This window comes from Ovis aries, chromosome 1 (genome assembly GCF_016772045.2).
Source record: "Ovis aries strain OAR_USU_Benz2616 breed Rambouillet chromosome 1, ARS-UI_Ramb_v3.0, whole genome shotgun sequence".
NCBI lineage: Eukaryota > Metazoa > Chordata > Mammalia > Artiodactyla > Bovidae > Ovis > Ovis aries.
The window spans coordinates 208,484,776-208,508,645 of NC_056054.1; the positions used below are offsets into that span (position 1 = coordinate 208,484,776).

Here is a 23,870-nt window from a genome sequence, read left to right on the forward strand (position 1 = left end):
CCGTGGGGTCGCAAAGAGTCGGACACGACTGAGCGACTTCACTTTCACTTTTCACTTTCATGCATTGGAGAGGAAATGGCAACCCACTCCAGTGTTCTGGCCTGGAGAATCCCAGGGACGCTGCCGTCTATGGGGTCGACAGAGTCGGACATGACTGAAGCGATTAGCAGCAGCAGCAGCAGGCTATCCGTTTCTTCGTGAGCAAGCTTTGGTAGAGTTTGCCTTTCAAGCAATTTGGCTCTGTAACCTGTGTTGTCAGATGTGCTAGCTTACAGTTGTTCATAATATTCCCTTAGTTTTCTTTTGATAGCTATGGAATCTATAGGGTATCTCATTCATGATATTGGGAATTTGTCTCTTAGTTTTTTCCTGATTGGTCTTGTGGGTTGAATTGAATACCTCTAAAAATTTACATGTTGAAGTCCTAAACCCCAGTACCTCAGATTGTGACCTTATTTGAAAATAGTTATTGCAGATATAATTAATTAGTTGAGCCATCCTGGAGTGGTGTCCCCCTTAATCCAATATGACTCTTGCTCTTAGAAAAGGGAAATTTAGAGACAAACACACAGTGTTAACAGTGTGACGAGACATAGGAAGATAGCCAGCCCATCTGTAAACCAAGGAGATTGGCCTAACAGACCCTTTTTAGGCCTCAGACACCTTGATTTCAGACTTCTACCCTCCAGACCTATGAAATGATAAATTTCTGTTGTTAAAGCCATTCAGCTTGTGTTCCTTTGTTACAGCAGATCTAGCAAACTAATGCATTTGGTTAAAGGTTTATCGGGGCTTCCCTGGTAGCTCAGTTGGTAAAGAATCTGCCTGCAATGCAGGAGATCCATCCAGGTTTGATCCCTGGCTGGGGAAGATTCCCCTGGAGAAGGAAATGGCAACTCACTCCAGTATTCTCGCCTGGAAAATCCCATGGACAGAAGAGCCTGGTGGGCTACAGTCCATGGGGTCACAGAGAGTCAGACACAACTTCATCAGTTTTTAAAATTTCTCTTCTCTAAGAACCATTGTTGGCATCAAAGAGTCTCTGTTTTCTGTTTGATTGATTTTTCACTCTTATCTTTATTTCTTTTCTTCTGCTTACATGGGTTTTGTTTGCTTTCCTGTTTCTCATTTCTTAAGGCAGAAGTTGGTATCACTGGTTTGAAACCTTTCCTCTTTTCTAATATTGGAACTTAAAGTTATAAGTTTCTTTCTAAGCATTGCTTTTTGCTACATTCCACAAATTTTGATTCATTTTCATTTAGTGAAAAATTCTTTATAATTTTCCTTTTGATCTCTTTGACCTATGAAGTTATTTAGAAGTAGCTTCTATAGTTTTGAATATTTGTAGATTTTTAAGATATCTTTATTTTTGTGTTTCCCTGATGATTAGTGATGTCGAGCATCTTTTCGTGTGTCCCTTTGCTGTTTGTATATCTTCTTCGGAAAAATGTCTATTTAGTTCTCCTGTCTGTATTTTAATCAGGTTATTTGGGTTTTTGATACTGAGTTTTGCAGATTGTTTGCATGTTTTGAATATTAACCTTGTTTTGGATATATTGTTTGCAAGTATCTTCTCTCACTTAGGAGGCTGCCTTTTCCTTTTGTCAATAGTTTCTTCATTTTTTCTAGTTTGGTTTAGTTGCATTTGTTTAATTTTGCTTTTGCTTTTCTTGCCTGAAGGGACAGATCCAAAAAAAATATTCCTAAGACCTGTGTGAAAGAGCATGCGTGTGTTATTGTGTGTTAGTCACTCAGTCGTGTCCGACTCTTTGTGACCCCACGGACTGTAACCCACCAGGCTCCTCTGTCCATGGGATTCTCCAGGCAAGAATACTGGAGCGGGTTGCCATTTCTTTCTCCAGGGGATCTTCTCAACCCAGGGGTCAAACCCTGGTCTCCTGCATCACAGGTAGAGTCTTTACTGCCTGGGAATTCACTGGCAGTCCAGTGGTTAGGACTCTGTGCTTTCACTGCAAAGGGCCTGAGTTTGATCCCTGGTCTGGGAACTAAAATCCCACAAGCCACACAGTATGGAAAAAAAGAAAAAAGCATACTGCCTATGTTCTAGGAGATTTATGGTTTCAAATTTATAAATCTAAGTATTTAATCCATTTGAGATTATTTTTATATATGTGGTATGAGAAAGTCATCCAGTTTGATGCTTTTGCATGGAGCTGGCCAGTTTTCCCAACACCATTTATTGTCTTTTCCTCATTGTATATTCTTGCCTCCTTTGTTGTTGACTGTGTGTTTTTGGATTTATTTCTGGGCTATTCTATTCCATTGATCTGTGTATCCGTTTTAGTGTCAGTAACATACACTTTTGATTCCTGTAGCTTTGTAGTATAGTTTGAAATCAGGGCCTGTGATACCTACAAAAAATGGCTTTATTTTTTTTAATATAAATTTATTTTAATTGGAGGTTAATTACTTTACAATAGTGTATTGGTTTTGCCATACATCATCATGAATCCGCCACAGGTATACACGTGTTCCCCATCCTGAACCCCCTCCCTCCTCCCTCCCCGTACCATCCCTCTGGGTTGTCTCAGTGCGCCAGCCCAAAGCATCCAGTATCATGCATTGAACCTGGACTGGTGATTCGTTTCATATATGATATTATACATGTTTCAATGCCATTCTCCCAAATTATCTCACCCTCTCCCTCTCCCACAGAGTCCAAAAGACTGTTCTATACATCTGTGTCTCTTTTGCTGTCTCGTATACAGGATTATCATTACCATCTTTCTAAATTCCATATATATGCGTTAGTATACTGTATTGGTGTTTTTCTTTCTGGCTTACTTCACTGTATATAATAGGCTCCAGTTTCATCCACCTCATTAGAACTGATTCAAATGCATTCTTTTTAATGGCTGAGTAATACTCCATTGTGTATATGTACCACATCTGCTGATGGACATCTAGGTTGTCCTGGCTATTATAAACAGTGCCTCTATGAACATTGGGGTACACGTGTCTCTTTCAGTTCTGGTTTGCTTGGTGTGTATGCCCAGCAGTGGGACTGCTGGGTCATAAGGCAGTTCTATTTCCAGTTTTTTGAGGAAATCTCCACACTGTTCTCCATAGTGGCTGTACTAGTTTGCATTCCCACCAACAGCGTAAGAGGGTTCCCTTTTCTCCACACCCTCTCCAGCATTTATTGCTTGTAGACTTTAGGATCACAGCCATTCTGACTGGTGTGAAATGGTACCTCATTGTGGTTTTGATTTGCATTTCTCTGATAATGAGTGATATTGAGCATCTTTTCATGTGTTTGTTAGCCATCTGTATGTCTTTGGAGAAATGTCTGTTTAGTTCTGTGGCCCATTTTTTGATTGGGTCATTTATTTTTCTGGAATTGAGCTGCAGGATTTGCTTGTATATTTTTGAGATTAGTTGTTTGTCAGTTGCTTCATTTGCTGTTATTTTCTCCCATTCTGAAGGCTGTCTTTTCACCTTGCTTATAGTTTCCTTTGTTGTGCAGAAGCTTTTAATTTTAATTAGATCCCATTTGTTTATTTTTGCTTTTATTTCCAATATTCTGGGAAGTGGGTCATAGAGGATCCTGCTGTGATTTATGTTGGAGAGTGTTTTGGCTATGTTCTCCTCTAGGAGTTTTATAGTTTCCGGTCTTACGTTTAGATCTTTAATCCATTTTGAGTTTATTTTTGTGTGTGGTGTTAGAAAGTGTTCTAGTTTCATTCTTTTACAAGTGGTTGACCAGTTTTCCCAGCACCACTTGTTAAAGAGATTGTCTTTTCTTCATTGTGTATTCTTGCCTCCTTTGTCAAAGATAAGGTGTCCATAGGTGCGTGAGTTTATCTCTGGGCTTTCTATTTTGTTCCATTGATCTATATTTCTGTCTTTGTGCCAGTACCATACTGTCTTGATGACTGTGGCTTTGTAGTATAGCCTGAAGTCAGGCAGGTTGATTCCTCCAGTTCCATTCTTCTTTCTCAAGATTGCTTTGGCTATTTGAGGTTTTTTGTATTTCCATACAAATTGTGAAATTACGTGTTCTAGCTCTGTGAAAAATACCGTTGGTTATATATTTTTTAAAGTAAATGATATTAGAAGGAAAATGATAAGCTATATTTGCCACAAAGAAAACAAATTTATTCTTCATTTTATTCCTGCAGATCAATAGGTCCTAAAAAAGCAATACAGACGACCAGTAGATATATGAAGAGAACTGATTTCTTCTTTGTAAAAAGTGTTGAGTAGTGCCACAATATCTGAGAAATGAGATTCACAAACTAATAATGCATAGTTTTTTTCTGTGTGTGTGTGTGTGTGTGTTTGCATGTGCGCACGTGAGAACATTTAGTCTACTGCTGGCTTCACTTCATAACCTAGCCTAACTGGATGATTTAAGTTCTCTTTTATAAAATGTTTCTATTTATTTCTTATAATGAGGTTTTTGGAACATGTCTTTGAGTCCACGTTCATATATGCTAAGTTGCTTCAGTCATGTCTGACTCTGTGCAACCCCATAGACGGCAGCCCACCAGGCTCCGCCGTCCCTGGGATTCTCCAAGCAAGAACACTGGAGTGGGTTGCCATTTCCTTCTCCAACGCATGAAAGTGAAAAGCGAAAGTGAAGCCACTCAGTTGTGTCCGACTCTTTGCGACCCCATGGACTGCAGCCCACCAGGCTCCTCTGTCCATGGGATTTTCTGGCAAGAGTACTGGAGTGGGGTGCCATCGCCTTCTATAAATACTATAAATAGTAATATTTGATTTAAATGTTTTAGTAAAACATATGGAGGATCAGAGGCTTCCCTGGTGACTCAAGGGCTAAGTTTCCACCTGCCAAAGCAGATGTGGGTTGATCCCTGGGTTGGGAAGATCTAGAGAAGGAAGGATTTGCCTGGGAACTTCCATGGACAGAGGAGCCTGGCAGGCTCCAAGTCCAAGGGGTTGCAAAAAAGTGTCTACAACTCAGTGACTAAACAACAGAGGACCGGAGCCAGGATTTATTGAATATGTGTCTTGTGCAGAACAATGGGTTATGGGTCCTTTGTGTGTGTTATTTCACTCTGCCCTAACCAACATGCTAAAGCTGAAACTAAGGCTTCCCAGGTGGCACTAGTGGTAGAGAACCTGCCTTCCAACTCAGGAGACATAAGAGATGCCAGTTTGATCCCTGGGTCAGAAAGATCCCCCAGAGAGGGGCATATTCTTGTCTGGAGAATCCCATGGACAGAGAAGCCTGGTGGACTACAGTCCATAGGGTTGCAGAGTCAGACACGACTGAAACGACTCAGCACGAAGCATGCATAAGGCCCAAGTGTTCAGGAATCTTCAGGGATTAAAATCACTCACCTGACCCAAATCCTAGTTGAAATTTAAATCTAGGTCTGTCTTACCCACTCCTGAGAGTCCCTTGGACTACAAGGAGATCTATCTAGTCCATCCTAAAGGAAATCAGTCCTGAATATTCATTGGAAGGACTGATACTGAAGCTGAAATTCCAGTATTTTGGCCACCTGATGTGAAGAACTGACTCATTGGAAAAGACCCTGATGCTGGGAAGGATTGAAGACAGGAGGAGAAGGGGACAATAGAGGATGAGATGGTTGGATAACATCACTGACTCAATGGACAGGAGTTTGAGCAAGCTCTGGGAGTTTGTGATGGACAGGGAAGCCTGGTGTGCTGCAGTCCCTGGGGTCATAAAAAGTCGGACACAAATGAGCTACTGAACTGTCTTACCCCAGAGTCCATCATTACACTGCCTTAAATAACTTTTGTGTACTTATATGGAATAAGTGTTTGTTGCTTTTCTTTCTAGTTTTTCCCAAATGGATATGCCTTTGCCACTGGCTCTGATGATGCCACTTGCCGGCTCTTTGACCTTCGTGCAGACCAAGAGTTATTATTGTATTCTCATGACAATATCATCTGTGGGATCACTTCCGTAGCTTTCTCAAAAAGTGGGCGTCTCCTGTTAGCTGGCTATGATGACTTCAATTGTAACGTATGGGACACACTCAAAGGAGATCGTGCAGGTCAGTAAATTGATACACGTTAGTTTTTTGTCAGGAAACATGAAGTTTCCTATCAGTTGTTCTTGAGGTCTCCTGGATACCCTGGGGAATGGCAACCTGGCAGTTTTCATTCATGGCTGTTGTTAACCTTTGAGTTCAGTCACAGTTCATAAACCGCATTTATGTTTCTATTTTCTAAAGAGTAATATCTGATTATATATTTTCATGTTTGCTAAGTTTTGACATAAAGATGAACAGTGAATATAATTTAGTGTGGTCTTCCAGATTACAGTTTGCTTATAATCTGACAGGAAACAGTGTAATTGCTGTGCATCCTCTTTTTGGTTCAGATCTTGTCTAGGAAAGGGCATAGAATCACTGTCTCCTCTTAATCTCATACTCTGAGTTCTCCCCTGCAGCTTCTGAAATTCTAGCATCAAGTCATACTGGGGACTGTCATTAGTAACAAATTACCGAGTGACTTAAAATATTTTTTAGAATCAAAATTATATGCAAAGAATCAATTAGGTCTACATGGGTTATTACTGAAACACAGCAGTCTTCTGACCTCAGCCCATATTTTCTGCTCCTAGAGGTAGCTACTTTTACGTATTTATTTCTGTATCTTTAAATAACATACCTGTATTGATTTTTTAAAAATTAACATTTAGGCATTATCTCTTGAGGTTTGGCTTTAACATCCTTCCTCCTACCTCAGCTTCCTTCTTCGGATTTTTCCCATGTAGTGAATTGTTTAGAACATCAGTCAGTGTTTATTACACACTTATGAATTTTTAAAACAGTACTTACTGCTGAGCAGTGACGTATGTATGTGACTTCTTTTGCGATGCAAATTCTTAATATTCTCTAGGGTCAAATCATTGGACCTTCTAATTTTTTGGCTCACATTCTTACTTTTGATGTGCTTCTCATTACTCTTCAAACTTTCTGCAAGTTTTGCTATGTCTGGAGGTAGATTCATTTCCATCTATCATTCTGAGTATTCAGTGGACCTTTTCGATCTTGAAACATATACTCTCTAGCACTGGAAAGTTTTAGGGGGCTCATTTAATCAGTTGCACATTTTTCTCCTTTATCATTCTCTTTGTAGGACTCCCATTATTCTGATGTTGGACTTCTTGGACTTTCCTTTGACTTTCTTAGTTTCTCTATTTTCTATCTGTCTTTTTTATGTTCTGGGAGAAATCCTTGCTTTTTCTTTCCATGAACCATCTGTTAAGCTTTGGTTTTCCATTTTTGCTGCTATCTGAGTTTCTTTTTAAGGGCATTCTTTTCTTCATGAATAAAAGTCTTTTGTTTCTGTAGGGTCATTAATGAAAGCCTCTCTTGAAGTTTTCTTTAAGCATAATCTTTTGTTTTCCAAGTTGCCTTTTCTCCCCCTTATTTTTTTCAGTCTCCTGTATAGTGTATTTCCTTGAAACTCTGATGATTTTTAGCCCGACTCTTTGAGATCCCATGGACTGTAGCCTACCAGGCTCCTCCGTCCATGGGATTCTCCAGGCAAGAATACTGGAGTGGGTTACCATTTCCTTCTCCAGGGGATCTTCCCGACCCAGGGATCGAACCCAGGTCTCCCGCATTGGAGGCAGACGCTTTAACCTCTGAGCCACCAGGGAAGCCCTAATTATCCTTAAGATTGAGGCATTAAAACTGTCTAAAAGCCCTCTGTGTATGCTTGGGGTGTACTGGCAGTAGGCCTCACTGAACAATGATCTGGCCAGGCTTTCATTAGGGAATTTCTGATATGTCTTATGACCTTTTCCCCCTTGGGTCTGCTGTGTTCTCTGATGTGGATTTTTCCAGTTTTCTACCTGGAATCTCTCTGACTGACAGTTTAGGGGCTGATTTCAGGAAGACAGCTGGAGTGCGAAACAGGAAGTAAACTTTCCTTATTCCCCAGCTTTCAGTGGTTGCACTGATCTCAGCTGTGCCTGTTTTCTTCCAGTTAAGAGACCCTCTTGTTCTCTCTCTAGCATGTCTCTAGTCTTGTGTTCTGGGCAGGATGATAAATCATCTGACTCTGCAGAGTGAAGGTAGAGACCTGGAGAGTCTAATCGATGCCCAGATGTTTTCTAATGCAGTCTTTATTTACCCCATCTTTGCTCCCGTGGTTCCGGAGATACTTGGTTCCACTAGTTTCTGACCCCTTTGGAGCTTCTGCAGTCATTTTTGTTGTTGTTGTTGGCTTATCAGATCATTTGAACTCAGCATTTAGGGTCCATTAATAATCACCAGCAGCATACAGCTCACAAACAGGGTGTGTCCTTAGCCTTTTAAATTCCTATACAGTTTTAAGGTTTCTGAAGTAGAGGCAGTGTCAGCATTACTAGGGATAATTTTCTACAACCTCTTAAGAGACTGCAGAAGAGTTCATGGTTTAGCTGATTATTTTTTTGAGGTATTAGGTGGGTTTTGCCTGGATTGAATCAGTGTCCATAACAAAATAGAAATGTGTTTGTTGTTCATATTTTTTAACATCTGCTTGAGATTTAGTTTTGCTTTGCTGATAGTTGTTTGGTTTCAGGTTGACTCAACTGGCTACTTTCACCTTAAAATTGAATTGTGACATGAATTGCTAATTCATTCTTCTTTCCAATATGATCTGGAGTATTTAGTCACAGTGGTCATTTTTTGTTACTTCAACCCATAATGGTAAATTTGACTTTTTCCAAACATTGCTATACAGAAGGTACTGCAGATAATATTAAAGAGTCATACAAGATTAACTTCTGTGCCTGAGATTGGGTGAAAATGATATGCTTAATTACATGTGAGAGATATTGCAAACTCAAACAGTATGTTAAAGAAAGATTGAGAATTTGATATAGTCCGATTTTTTAATCTTTACATCTCATTTTCCTCCCAAACAGTTGGGAATATTTAATTTTATCCTGTCTGGTGGTCAGAAGATCAGATAAGCTTAATATTCAGAATAAACTAAAACTAGATGAGTTTGATGGTTTCACAGAGTTATGACCGAAACATTCCAGTGTTAGTGGTTAAAAGAATAGAGTAAATTATGTTGGTATTTTTGGTGGTGTATTCTTATGCTTCTGTTGTTCTGGTGGTAAAAGTTCATTGAACTTCATTTAAAATTATTACCAAAATTCAGAAGTATCATGAACTTATTAGTGACATAAAAGTCTACATGTTTTTGAAGAGATGATTTTGAATATAAGAAAGCATCGTTATACATTTTTTAAAAATGAAAAACAATTTGATGCATGTCAGAAATTCCTGTAATACAAAGAAATTTTATTTTATATACATGCCCATAAGTACCCATCTAAGATCTTTCTGCATACACTTGTTTAATCCTAAAACTTGCCCATCGCTAACTTTTCATTGAACTTTTGTCTTTCAGGTGTTCTTGCTGGTCATGACAACCGTGTCAGCTGTTTAGGTGTAACTGATGATGGCATGGCTGTGGCAACAGGGTCTTGGGACAGTTTTCTTAGAATCTGGAATTAACAACACATGCAAATTTTCCATTCTCCACTGATACCTGGAGAAATCAGTACTACAGCCTATAGCTGTGAAAAAGAATTTACCTTATATTTGCAGGTGAAGATTTTTCTATTGAGATTATTATATACAAAAAAGAAGCTTTCAGTAAACTACAAAATAAAAAAGGTGAAAACAAGGTAAAGGTGCTTGCTGAGATCAGGACCAGTGTATTAATCTGAGGAGTTGAGCTCATTTAACCTTGATGAATTCTTGCTTGTATTGTCTAATTCTTTATTTTGTGTAGACAGAAATGTACACATTACAGCAGCCTATCATGTTAGAATGTATGTTTGCATTTCTTCAGAATTACATTTTTAACTTTATATAGAAGTATCGCATTTTTGTGTTCTGTAGTGGAGGAACAAGGCACAGTGATACACAGAAGTGAGACCATACATGTGTGTATTGTTTAAGAGAATATCTCCTTGAATTCCAGCTTTCTTTTTGATCTGGAAGAGATCCTGGTTGCTTATTGTTTAAGAATGCTGACAACAGGGACCTACTATATAGCTCAGTGTTATGTGGCAGCCTGGATGGAAGTTTGGGGGAGAATGGATACATGTATGTGTGGCTGAGTCCACTTCGCTGTTCGCCTGAAATTATCACAGCATAACCGGCTATACCCCAATACAAAACAAAAAGTTTAAAAAAAAAAATGCGTCAGACGTAGGTACCGCTGAGGGGAGTCTGTGTGAGTATCAAGAGTTTCTGTCTCATCCTCTGCCAGCTTATCAATTTAAGTAAGTGCTTATGTTGAGTCCTTTAAAGGGGACATAATCTAAAGGCCAGGGAATGTCACTCTGGAATTTGAGACGTACATAAGAAACTCATATTCTGTTAACAGGTAGATAGCAGAAATCACATGAATTGTTCTTATTTTTTAAAGTTAGATATGATCAAATGACATTTAGCATTCTAAATAGGCTTTCCTACTGATTTCATCTTCTAGAGGTGCGTTTGCAGGGTGCACTCTCAACATTTGGACTGTCTTTGCATCTGCAGCAATTTTCCCAGTGTTTCCATCAGTATGTATCTAGGAAGGACACAGTGTGTGAGGGCATGATGATTTAGAAAGAAGTATACAATCTAACAAATCTGTTACAAATAGTTACAATGTAAGGTTGCTTTAAGAATGTTCATATAAAATCTGAATTGATGTCAACTCTCTGTGTCTTCAAATATTTAAAAAGTAAACATTCAAGCTTTTTGATCTTCTGTACCATTTCCTCCCACTAGGACAAAATACTGGTTTCTAAGTGGTTTTGCTTCAAAGGATACCTAGATCAAAGTGATCCCCACTTTAAAGCCAAAAGAAAATTCCAAGAACAGTTCTTAAAGGAGTCAGAGGAAAATACTAAGCCATTTCTCTGCTTGACAATGATATAATGTGTTTATTACTAGAATGAGCCCCCTTGAATTTAAACAAAGATACTTTTGCTCTTGAATTTTCTCTTACAAATAATCTAAATGATTGACAATAGAAGATTGTTAAGTCTTGCTTGATAGTGAAGTCATGGAGTTTTTCTAATATAGAGGTGCATTGTTTTGTACTTAGTAAACTGTGTCAGTTATTGTTGAGCTAGATCTGTTAACTTTTGATCACCTGTAATCCTAAATACTCCCAAATTTTACTTGTAAATTTCCATTTTAATATTGTGGATATGCTAATAAGTACATCAGCCATAAGGAATTAACTGTTTTAGGATACTAAAAAGAGAATAAAATGGAAAAAGGAAGTTAAGATATAGGACCAAAAAAAAAAAGACTGTTGTAGATGGCAGGCATGAATGTATATACATATAACAGGATTTCTGTGAATTTCTGATGTTAATGTTTGTGGACTATTTAAAAAGTGATATAAAAAGCCGCTCTTTGAGATAAGGCAAGACAATTTTTAAGGGACAGTCATTTCCAAAAACAGGAGTGAGGATTATCGTGTAGTTCAGCAATTTATTCCAAAATCCTGTTGAAGCAAGCACTTGTAGCATGTGCAAAATTGCCTTCTATATATGAAGAGTATCTCCACTAGTTTGAAAATGATTCTCGTAACAAGATAATTTAGAGGCACAGACTGTACGGATTCTGTGGTCTTAAACATGTTAATAAAAATGACAATATTATTAAACTTTTTGTAGGTGGTTAAAAGGCAGTTATCGTAATTAAACATGTACTAGGCTACTGAAAATTAACCACTATCATGGCTGATTATACATATGACCAAATGGTGATACCATATTAACTAACTTACAGGTTAAAACTTTAGTTATCTAGTGATTTGGGTCCCACTTGCTAAATTTGTGTACTTGCAGTCTGAGTTCATCTGATTGTGTATTTAAAACTTCCTGAAATGGGTATATTTTATAGACGCACAGTACAGCTTGAATCTTAGTTTTTCCAAACTTAAAAAAGGCCAAATGTAGTTTTAAGGAATTTGCATCAATATTACAGTTCTGGTGCCTGATTTTTTTTCTTTTTACCTAAGAAACATTTAAACTTAATGTGCCTCAGTTGGGTTTATTTGTAGATTCTTTAATCATTGCATAAAGAACAGTTAAGATATGGCAGTATTTTAAAGGCAAATATTCTTTTCTGAAAGAGGGGTGATGGCCTTGTGTTCAGCAAATCAACCCATAAACCTCAAAAAAGCACTTCATGCTCTCAGCAAGGACACTGCCTCCACTTTGATGGACCGGCCTCATTTTTGGCAGCTGTGCTATTAGAGATTTAGACTAAATATTCAAGTTTCTTCCCTAGCTCAAATTTTTATAGTTGTGAAACCATGGTTACAACAGTATATTGAGTTCCATCTTTAGAGAGGCAAAGATTTAGGCTTAATATCTCAAGAGATACTTAAGTATCAGATACTTCTTAATTCTGCAAGAGGGCTTACCTGGTAGGCAGTCTCCTTGTTTTAATTTAGACTCATCTGAACTGATTAATATTGCATGATGATAGTAAATTAGTCTCTTTACATAATGGAGGTAGGTGCTTCGGGAATATGTTAAGTAATTTTAAAGTTAACCTATGAAAAAGAAACCTTGGCTTCTTCAGGTGACAAACTGAAATTTTTGAAGTTGCTAAAAAAAAAAAAATACTGTGCCAATATTATAAAACTAACTTTCTCCAACACTTTTGATATTTTAGATTTATAAATTACATTCTGTTTTAAAAATGAAGATGTTCAGGGAAATTTATGCTTATTAGTGAGTGTCTCACAGTTTAAATTATAACAGTTGAATACTTGTGGCTTACCTGTTGATGTGTTTAAATGTAATGGAAACTGATTAAAAACAATCTCCCAAATGGGCCTACGATTTTAGTAATAGATTCTTTCTAAAATCTTTAGGGTGTGAGTTAGGCTTAAAAACATTTTCAAATTATTATGTTCAGTTTCTAATTTCCCTTTTGCCATCGTGGAAAGCAAAATTTTAAACTATTTCTTACCTCATTTGAATTTTGAAAAAAACCCACCAGTCAGAGACTATCTTGTGAGAAATGGTAGCACAGTGGATAATACTGGTATTTTAAATTAGACTAAATAGAATGTGACGCACCCTTCGTATTTACTACTTCTCCCATTGTTCATTGTAAGTTGCCTTAAATTCAGTGCTATATTTAAAAGTATTGGTTATAATAGGTACTCAATAAAACGGTCTGTAGTTGAATGTCTAAGCTAGCATTGCTTTAAAAAGTAATTTATTAATCAGAATGATGGTACAACTTGTGTTTAGCAAATTTGTTTGCATGTTGATAAAATTTCCTAAGTCTTTTTTCTTAAAACCAGTTATTGAGCCTATAAAATAGTTGACTAATGCAGCATATGGAAAAACCGGTTAAATTTTAGTTTCAATTGATGTTAAGTGTGCCCGACAAAATCTTACATCATACAGTATTTTTTAATTAATAGAACTTCAGTGATATACTTGGTAGATATTCAAGCCTTTTCTGTCTCTTACACAATGGTGCTCTATCTATTGTTTTCTCAAAGAAGCATCTGAACACTTGCATTTGCATATTCTTATCCAAAGGCATTCACATCTAATGGATTTTTTAAGTTGATTAAAATGTTTTTCTTCACCTAGAGTGGTTTCTACAACACTTGTGGCCAACTGAACCTGAATGTCAGTAGTCTGTGGGAAAGGTGAATGTATTAGATTAAAGCTCTTAGAAAAAAGCTTTAAACCAAACTATGTACTTGTATTATGACTTAACAGTATTCTTGAATCATTCTTGCAGTAATTCATTCCTTTATTTGTATAGTAGCTCTGTGAAATAATGTTGCTGTGAATTGATATTGTAATCAATAAAGTGCTTTTAACCAGATTTCACGTGGCATGTTTTAAATCGTTTTTAGTAGGATTACTTTTTTAAGTCTCACAATTAGAACTCCAAGCCCAGCAGTTCATGCTCAGCTCTGATTCCATTATCTAAGCATTCTCATCATGAAAAACGCATTGGCTGCCAGAAGCAAGGAAGAGATTGGTGGTCCAATGACCTATCCTATAGTAAGTACTGTTTACGCTGGCCTACTGTTAAAAGGCCACAGATTTTAATTAAAAAGCAGAATTTAAGTCATTCTTCCCTTAAAGCTCCCTTAGGATAAATACAAGCCAGTTTCCCCAAGATAGCTTATATCTTGCGGTAAAAATCATCAAAAATAAAAGATTAAAACTCACTAAATGCCAGTATAAATGTTCTATTTATCAACTTTCAGGCAAACAAGTTTTATTTTCACCTTGCATATTATAAAAAGTCTAGGTTTGTAAAAAGCTGAAGCTTATACAAAGTTTATAAATAATCCTGCAAACACACAAGTAAATGTGCAGTAACTTTGAACATCAGCTATGAATCACAATTCTTTATCATTCATGGGCTTGGTCATAGGTGAACTTACCCCAAGCATAAAGGTGGGCTTCATTATTTTAGTGTCCCACTTCCAACATTCATATATTTTCAAACTTGATCAGGCAGAACTGGATTCAAGCTACTGATGGAAAATTTAGTATAAACTTACTATAGTAAAACCACTATTCCACACTTCCCAAATTTTGGCATGCATCAGGATCACCTTCAGGGCTTGTTAAACCAGAAACTGTTGATCCCCAAACCTAGTATTTGATTCAGTAGGTCTAGGATGAGCCCCAAGAATGTAATTCTTACAACTTCACTAGTGATACTGTTGATTGAGGGACTGAACTGTGAGAGTCACTGTACTTAGCACTCATGGGCTAATACCAAACCACTGTACTATTTCAGAAGTTCAAGTACTGGTGTATAAAGATTAAGGCCTTCAACTTGTAACCTTAATTAGCAGTACCCAGTCTTAAACATCAGTTTTTTCTGTTGCAGTTGTTACTTAGTCCCACTTCTTGGTGACTTGTATAATTTTTTGGTTATAAAGCCACAATGTTAGCTATAAACGAGTATCTGGATTTGAATATTGCATTCTAGTACCTGATTTGCATAAACAAACATTAAAGGCTTCTATGGCCTAAATAATTTTATTTTCTCCTTAAAATAACGTGAAAAAGTGTTGCACCTGTAATGAAAAGACTGAATAGTATCCAAGAGACTTAAACATACAGAAAAAGTACTGAGTATTGAAGAAAAAAAGCCTGAAACATTATCCCTTCCATGGAAGAGCACCATCAGCTCTACCAGCCAAATGCGCTGTCTTCTGGGATTGTGGATTCCTAACATGCACCTGGTGATGTTGATTCAGTGGGCCTCAGAACTATTTTTGCATAGCAAAGCCTTAGACCAGTTTTTCATGTTTCCATATAAGTTTCTATTAGTTTTTTAACATAGAAACAAACACAATATTTTAACTCAAACATTTTCATTAAGGTAAAAAATAAAATCTTTAACCATGCCCTGTCAAATTCATACAATTAAATAAACATAAAAATCACCGTGGGGGACAACCCAGAAGTATCCTTGGCAAATACTTTTCGAAGAACAGCATTTTTGACTGTAGCCACCCAAAATTCAGATCTTCCATCTCTTTGGCTATTTTTATCACTTCAAACTTAACTCTTAAAATAGAAAGCTTTCCTTACTGGAATCACAGCTGAGGCTGAACGTGTTTCTTGAGAAACATGAGCAGACTAGACCCAAATACTTTCATAAAGGACTTTTTCTAATAACAGACCTATACACTGCTTTACATCAGTTTCAGTGGGAATAAAAGGGAGTAAAAATAGCATTGTTTATTAGTGGTTTACATACCTGTCAGGATGGCAAAAGTGATTGTAACCTGCATAAATAATACACTCAAGAATATTCCACACTCCTTTAGGGTTACAGCAATACAAACAAAAATAAAACAAAAATCTGATTATCCCCATTAAAGTCGGCATCAAAAATTAGTTTTGAGAAAGAAGGTGAAAGGAGCATTCTCTAACTCCTGGATGCCAGGAAGCAGAGTTTTTCAGAATCAAAAACAAAGAGAGCCCTAATTAAGAGCAAGGCCCCACCCCTCAGGGGTCACAGAGTTGTTTCTTTTGCTTTAAACTAATTCATCATTTTCACATATCAAAGGATTTTTCTTTACCCAAAATTATAGAGACACCATAACACTCATCAGAAGTGCAAACACCCGGAGATAGATCAATACCAGGATCTACTCAAGGATTTGCTATTTAGGGGTATAGTTAGTATAATTCATACTTAAAATCACTTCATAAAAATAACCGTCCAAATCTTCCAAACTCCATTTTCTCCTATGATGATCACCAAAGCAATCTCTATTGTTAAGATTCTTCTTCTCTGCTTGAATGCAGAAACCGCTTAGTAAAATTCTCCAGCTGGTTTTCAAGTTGAACAGCTTTATTTCTAATTAAAAAAAAAAGAATAAACACCAATCTAATTATCATAAAGGTCAATGAGAAAAAAATGCATCCCATCCAAATCTTGAAAAAAAAAAATCACTAGTTAGCTGTTGCTACATTAATCTGAATTCAGATCCACTCTTAAAAAGCATTTACTATATATGCTACTATAACTTAGTAATAAACACAGACTCCACTGGCCAGGAAAGATATACTGAGATAAAATTTTTAACAAGAATGAAAAGCCTACACATACGTATACCCATGGCTGATTCATGTTGAGGTTTGACAGAAAACAAAATTCTGTAAAGCAATTATCCTTCAATTAAAAAATAAATAAACTTAAAAATTGAAAACAAAGAAAAGCTTAAGAGATAGTGGAGTCACACCACCTTACAAAGAAATTTATCCTAAGTCACATGAAGACTTAATTGTTCCTGAATTCCCTTTAAGTATAAAACATAGAATAAGTGGTTTTCTGTATACATACAGTAGCTGGCAGATGTCAGGACCATAGTTGCCAAAAATATATATATTTTTTTAATATTAAAAAACTGTATATAAAGAAACCAAATGCCCATAAAAAGAAAGCAGGTCTGTGTCTCCCATTCTCATAATGTGCCATGGTGTACACACATACTTAAATGAGTCTCTCTTTCCTTCTTGGTCTTGTTTTGTATGTTGCTCAGTGGATATTGTCAAGGTCATATAATTTAAATGTACTCCACTGTATATTTCTTCAGAAAATGCTCCTGAGATACCTAAGTACCAATAATCTATCAGTTTTTTTTTAACTATAGCAAGATGAAAAAATAAAAACATACCTCAGTTAAAAATTGTTTTCTATTGGATACTGTTTCACCAGATTTGAAAGGTTGTATTTGGGATGATCTAATTTAAAATAGGAGCAATGGATCACACGAAATTCGCTTGGGTGGCAGGTGGTGTGTGTGTGTGTGAGAAAGGATGCTGGGGTCTAAGTCACAGGCAGTCACGTTTCCAGAGACTCTGAAACAGAAACGCGATGTGAACGTGACCACTGATGAGACTCAAATATCATGCATGGACAGATTGTGTGTGTGTGTGTCTGTCTGTCTGTCTGTCTGTCTGTCTGTCTGTAAGGATGTTGGGGTCTAAGTCACAGGCAGTCACGTTTTCAGAAACTCTGGAACAGAAACGCAATGAGAATGTGACTGGTGATCAGACTGAAATACCATGCATGGATAGATTGTGTGTGTGTGTGTGTCTGTCGGTAAGGATGTTGGGGATAAGTCACAGGCAGTCATGTTTTCAGAGACTCTGGAACAGAAACACGATGAGAATGTAACTGCTGATCAGACCAAGATACCATGGACAGATATGTGTGTTCCAAAATTCAGGTCACAAGGACAGCCTCTCCAATTTGCAGACATTGCAAACTGTTTTTATACAGGCAGCTATATGTAGCATGTGCCCTGGTAAGTAGTAGCAGAAATGAAATGATGCTTAGTGATTCTCTCAGACTTGTAGTTGAGCGAGCTAATGCGTAGCAAGTTAAGAACCGTCAAGAAGTATAGACCTTGTGCTAATACTTCTAGTCTTGACTCCCCAAAGCAGAACTTATTTAGGGTCCAAAGAATCCATGACAAATCATATTAAAACCATAATTCCACTTTATATTAGGATATCTTGTTTACTTCTGCTGCTTCAAATTTAAGTATACTTATGAGTCCCCACTGAGATGAGAAGTTATGAATCTTGGATACATAGGACTGAAAACTCATAATTTTAATAACAGAACTGCTCTAAAAAAGGACAAATATAGCTTAACACAGGGCTCTAAGTCTGGATCTAAAAAAGTCGCTTTAATTCATACTTTTTTGCTGTTGAAATTAGTTTTCACTGAAATTATAAAACCTATGGAATTAAATATGGAAAATTATAATTAAGCCAATGCAGAAAGCCAAAAATTTTAACATAAATTTGCTAGCAATTTTACATAATTGTATTTTGGTAATGAGACCAGTAAATGTTCATATTATTGAAAAGAAAAAGTTCAAATACCTTAAGAGCTTTGAATTGTTTTGTATTTTCTCCAATTGATCTATTTCTTTGGACAATCTAGCAATTTCTTCTTCTAGATGACTTTGTGTAATATCAACTTGTTGGCACAGGCGAGCAAAAGTGGTTGCCATTTCCCTTAAAATAAAAAACAATTTTATCAGCAGTCATGAATGTCTTTTTAAAATGAATAAGCTTTAATTTAAAGCTTACATTAAAAAAGTCACAAGATTAAAAAATCCCTAAGACATAAGGTATCAAAGAACATTGCTAAGAATGGTATGAGGGAGGGTAGAGTGTATGGTACTTGTAAGCTTAATATGACTGTGGGCTTGATTTCATCTGGCCTCAAGACAAATGCTCAACAGGTAGTAACTACTCTGCCATTTTGTTGTGAATGTGAATAACCTATTTCTTCAGCAAATATTAAGCCTTACTTTCATCCCCTACCAATAAGAACAAATTACTGGAAACAGGAAAGGAAATTTCATGAACTTCTGTGACTTAGTCAAAAATACTTTATAGCAACATTTAACTACATTTCTAGAGTCAAAGGGTGTATCTGTGTGCTAGTTAATATGTTAACTTTGGCAAATATTGTATATTTGCTATTGGGAGCAAATGCCTAGTAGGTGTGTACCACTGGACTTTGATTGACTGACTTGTTTTTCTCTGCAACTCTTCTCCTATTCTCTTGCCCATCTTCATCTTTCCCATGGTCTTTTCCCTCACCCATCTCTCCTCATCTGACCAAATACCAAGATTAGACAAATGAAGCATCTATTTTAACATTTTACTACATTAATATTTGGCTAGTATTATTTTATTTAACTGGAATAATTATTTGAAGTTGCCTCTGTTAAAGTGTAAAGTCATGTAAGAAAGAATACAACTTTTAATTTACCATAACTTCTAGCTATAGTTATTGTCAGATGGTAGGTGATTAATGTTTGATAATGATGAATGGAAAGCTTCATTCTGTTTTTATGAAATGTGAACCTCAACTGATTTCTTTCGGAGGTCTACATCATCCTCATTAATATAAATAAATCAAAATTAACACCATTAAATAAAATAGGAGCTCATAAATATTTGGGAAATGAATGGACTAAATCACTGGTCTCAATTCTGTGACCTCGTTGTTTCCGTTCCCTACAGCTCTAAATAGGTTATTACAGGCTCTGATCTTGTGTCTGAAACAGTTCAATCTTCTGGCAGTTTTTGTCTCCTGAGTCTAAACCACTTTACACACTATACCACTGCCAAGTTACCTGTTTTAGAGCTTAATATTAATGATGTCACTCCCAAGATTCCTGATTATCCAAACCTGTCCTATCGCTAGGCTTATACTCCAATGGACTCCTCTTATGTACACATCTGCCACACTGAAATTATCTCATGTTTCTGAACACATTCCCTTTCTCCCCGACTTCTTGCCTTTAGTTTGGGCTCTTTTCTCTGTCTCCCTCTTTCTATTCTGCACATTCAAATCTCATCAGGCTACCTCTCCTCCAGGAAACCTTTACTGATCCACTGTCCTTTATGCTTTAAGATTCTAGAGCCTCACATTATGAAGCTCTCATTACCTATCATTTTCCATCTTTTAAAAAAAAAATTATGTAAATGTTGCTTCTTCTACTAAATTGCAATTATCTTTAGCTCAGAAAACGTTCTAATTCAGCTGTCAGTAGCACCCTAATACAGAATATTATGCATCGATTTGACTGGGGTCCTATGTATTTTTACTAAATTAACAATAAATAGTTGAGATACATAAAAGAAATTCAGAGGACCCAGGTGTTTATTATTATAATAAAATTCTCTTGGGTTTTTAAAAAAATCATGCCTATAAATCTGGGCTGTAATAGTAAAAACAAATTACATTCACCACCATGCATTTATTTTGAGCCCACTGTTTGATCATTCTATTTTTTCCATTTTGGTGGCAATTATAAAATATGTCCACGTTGTGATAATTATTTGAGTTGTACTCTTATTCATGCATTTCTGCACGTATGTCATACTTCAGTAAAGCTTTAAAACAAAAACAGATGAATCTTTCAACTTACTGTTGTACTTGATGGCTGCAGTTTGCGCTTGTGAAGCTAACAATCATTTGTAGTTTTTCAGTTGCATAATTCACAAATTGCTGTTTAAAGGCTCTCTCCTTGGCACGGGTGGTCCAAGTGAGCCTTTCGTAAAGATACAAAGCTCCATACATACTTAATGAAACAGATATGAGTTTCCAACCTACAGTTTTCCAAATCTGTAAAATAAATTCACAGCTTACTTTGAGAAAGACACTACTAGGGAGACTACTCAAAGGCATTTTAGAAAATGCACTGGCTCTGTACAGATCCTTGAGTTAGATCCATTTTTTAAAAACATTATCTTCCTTTTCTATAAGATAATATGAAATTACTGAAAATCAAGCTGAAAAAGGAGCAGCACAGAAACAGCAGGCAAGAACTTTTATAACCTGCCAAGTATTTGGTAAGTTGATTCAACGTGTCTCAAAAAGGGATGTTAATTTTTTCAGGTCAAAAGTTTAAAAAATCAAAACAAACTACATATAAAATAGACTTCCCTGGCAGTTAAATGGTTAAGGTTCTGCACTTCCACTGCAGGGGATACGGGTTTGATCCCTGGTCAGGGAACTATGGGGACTTCCCAGGTGGTGCAGTGGTAAAAGAATCCGCCTGCCAATGCAGGAGACACACATTTGATCCCTGGGTCAGGAAGAACCCCTGGTGTAGGAAACGGCAACCATCCCAGTATTTTTGCCTGGAATATTCCACAGATAGAGGAACCTTGTGGTTCTTCATGTGGCTGCAGAGGCAGATTGCACACACACACACACACACACACACACACACATGGCAACCATCCCAGTATTTTTGCCTGGAAACACACACACACACACACACACACACACACACACACACGGCAACCATCCCAGTATTTTTGCCTGGAATATTCCACAGATAGAGGAACCTTGTGGGTCTTCATGTGGCTGCAGAGGCAGATTGCGCACGCACACACACACACACACACGCGCACACACACACACACACACACGGCAACCATCCCAGTATTTTTGCCTGGAATATTCCACAGATAGAGGAACCTTGTGGGTCTTCATGTGGCTGCAGAGGCAGATTGCGCACGCACACACACACACACACACACACACACACACACACACACGAGGCAGATTGCGCGCGCACGTGCGCACACACACACACACACACACAGAGAACTGTGATCCCACATACCATGCAGTGAGGCCAAAAAAGAAACAAAAGTAGCCAACAAGTACCTACTTATAGCACAGAGAACTATACTCAATATTTTATAATAACCTATAAAAGAATCTGAAAAAAGCTATATATTTACGTGTGTAATGTGTGTAAACAATCACTTTGCTGTACATCTAAAACATGATATTGTAAATCAAGCTACATGTCAATTTAAAAAAAGGAAAACAAGTAAACCTATGCTGTTAATGACATTAAAAAAAATTTTTTAACATGTAAGAACTACTACAAAAAATAACATTTAATACTTTAAGGTGATCTCTTTGGTATTTGGAGAAGGCTAGATAAGGGCTCTGGATCACTGTTATTCCAATGTATAAGTATTGTTTCTTTGTGTGCTGTGATGGAAATATTACTTAAAAATGTATGTTGTGATAATCATTTCACAATACATACATACATTAAATCCTGTGGTACACCTCAAACTAATACAATTTTATATGTCAACTATTTCTTAATATAAAAATAAATATTTAGGGTGGTGGGAGGGAGGCTCAGGAGGGAGGGGATATATGTAAATTATGGCTGATTCACACTGTTGTGTGACAGAAACCAACACAACATTGTAAAGCAACTATCCTCCAATTTAAAAAATTTAAAAACAAATAAAAATAAATATTAAAAAAATTTTAAAGATTAGACCCAGTTCACTAATTTTAACCTACAACTTTTCATATCATCTTATAGAACCTGGAAACAGAAGTAAACATATCTTTCTTTTCCTGATCTAGCAGGTAGCTTTGCAAAAATTTCAATTTTAATTACACCAAAAAATACTGTTTCTAAAAAAAACAGGTACTGTTTTCTTACCACTCCTCCAACAACGATGATGCCCATAGACGTTCTAGATGTAAGAGAGGCTAATGTTGTTATTAGGGTAACCATGAGTTCTTCCTGTGATGCATTATCTGGCGTTGCTGGGTTGGAAGGAGCAGTGGGAGTAGAAGCTAGAGATCTAGGGAGCTGATAAGGTTGAGGGGTGAAGAATTAATTCAATTAAACAGCTATACATGGAATAATCATTTACAAAATTCTGTTCTATTCTCTTTTAAAATTATAGCAGTAAAACTACAAAAAGAATGACTCCAACTAATGAGTTTACCATAAATACATGAAGAAAATAAAAATGATCTGAAACCATAAAGAATAGATTTTTATAATATACAATGAGTCTGTCTGTAACAATAGGCCCTCAAGTCTCAAGAGAAATTAAAACTGCATATCAAATTTTTTCACACCAAAAACAGTCTTTTAAAAAAAATACTGGGCTTCAAAATTAAAACCTTGAGAATTTCCTTGTGGTTCAGTAGTTAGGACTTCACACTCACTGCCAAGGGCTTGGGTTCAACCTATGGTCAGGGAACTAAGACCCCACAAGCCATGCAGCCAAAAATAATAAATAAATAGAAATAAAAAATGAAAGCATAACAAAATAAAACTTAAAACCTTTACACTTTAAAACATACCATAAGAAAATTAAAAGGCAAGCTACAGACTAGAAAAACATAAATATTTTGAAATCATATATCTGATAAAGACTTACATCTGGAATATATGTAAAGGACTCTTAAAAGTCAGTAAGAAGTCAAATAACCTAATTTAAAAATGAGCAAAAAATTTGAATAGACATGTTACAAAAAGAAATACAAGAATAAGCATATGAAATGATGTTCAAAATCATCAGTCATTAGGGAAACACAAATCAAAACTATCAATACAATGAGATACAACTTTGTATCTGCCAGAAAAAACAGCCTTGATTAGAATGTGGAGAAACAGAATGTTAATATATTGCTGGTGGGAATGTAAAACAGTGCATCTGCTTTGGAAAACAGTTTGGCAGTTCCTCAGAAAGTTAAACATGGAGTTACCATATGGCTCAGCAATTTCATTCCTAAATACTCGAGAGAAATGAAAACACATGCCCACATAAAAACAGTATATGGGTATTTATAACATCATTATTCATAATAGCCAAAAAGTACAGCAACTCAAATGTCCATCAGTTGATGAACGGATAAATAAAATGTGTGACAGCCACGGTGGAATATTATTCAGCGATACAAAAGAAATGCTGAATACTGACACATGCTACAACATTCATATAGTATGATGACAAATCTTGAAAACATTACACTAAGTGAAAGTAGCCAGTCACATTT

At 36.5% G+C, this 23,870-nt stretch overlaps 2 protein-coding genes across 3 annotated transcripts in view; one reads left to right on the forward strand and one right to left on the reverse strand.

The window, feature by feature from the left end:
• The window catches only part of GNB4 (G protein subunit beta 4), a 69,866-nt gene extending 56,022 nt beyond the window's left edge, over positions 1 to 13,844 (forward strand). For both annotated transcript variants that reach the window (XM_004003133.6, XM_060393440.1), the window contains exons 9-10: positions 5,798 to 6,014; positions 9,379 to 13,844. In XM_004003133.6, coding sequence (XP_004003182.1) covers positions 5,798 to 6,014; positions 9,379 to 9,485 — 324 coding nt within the window. In that variant the 3' untranslated portion in view covers positions 9,486 to 13,844. The remainder of the gene's footprint in view (positions 1 to 5,797; positions 6,015 to 9,378) is intronic.
• Positions 13,845 to 14,201: 357 nt separating this feature from the next.
• Positions 14,202 to 23,870, reverse strand: part of MFN1 (mitofusin 1) — a 35,845-nt gene continuing 26,176 nt past the window's right edge. Inside the window, exons 15-18 of the mRNA XM_004003134.5 lie at positions 22,519 to 22,671; positions 20,461 to 20,657; positions 18,395 to 18,529; positions 14,202 to 16,355 (exon numbers count right to left, since the gene is read on the reverse strand). Of these exons, the coding sequence (XP_004003183.1) occupies positions 16,274 to 16,355; positions 18,395 to 18,529; positions 20,461 to 20,657; positions 22,519 to 22,671 (567 nt within the window). The 3' untranslated portion in view covers positions 14,202 to 16,273. The remainder of the gene's footprint in view (positions 16,356 to 18,394; positions 18,530 to 20,460; positions 20,658 to 22,518; positions 22,672 to 23,870) is intronic.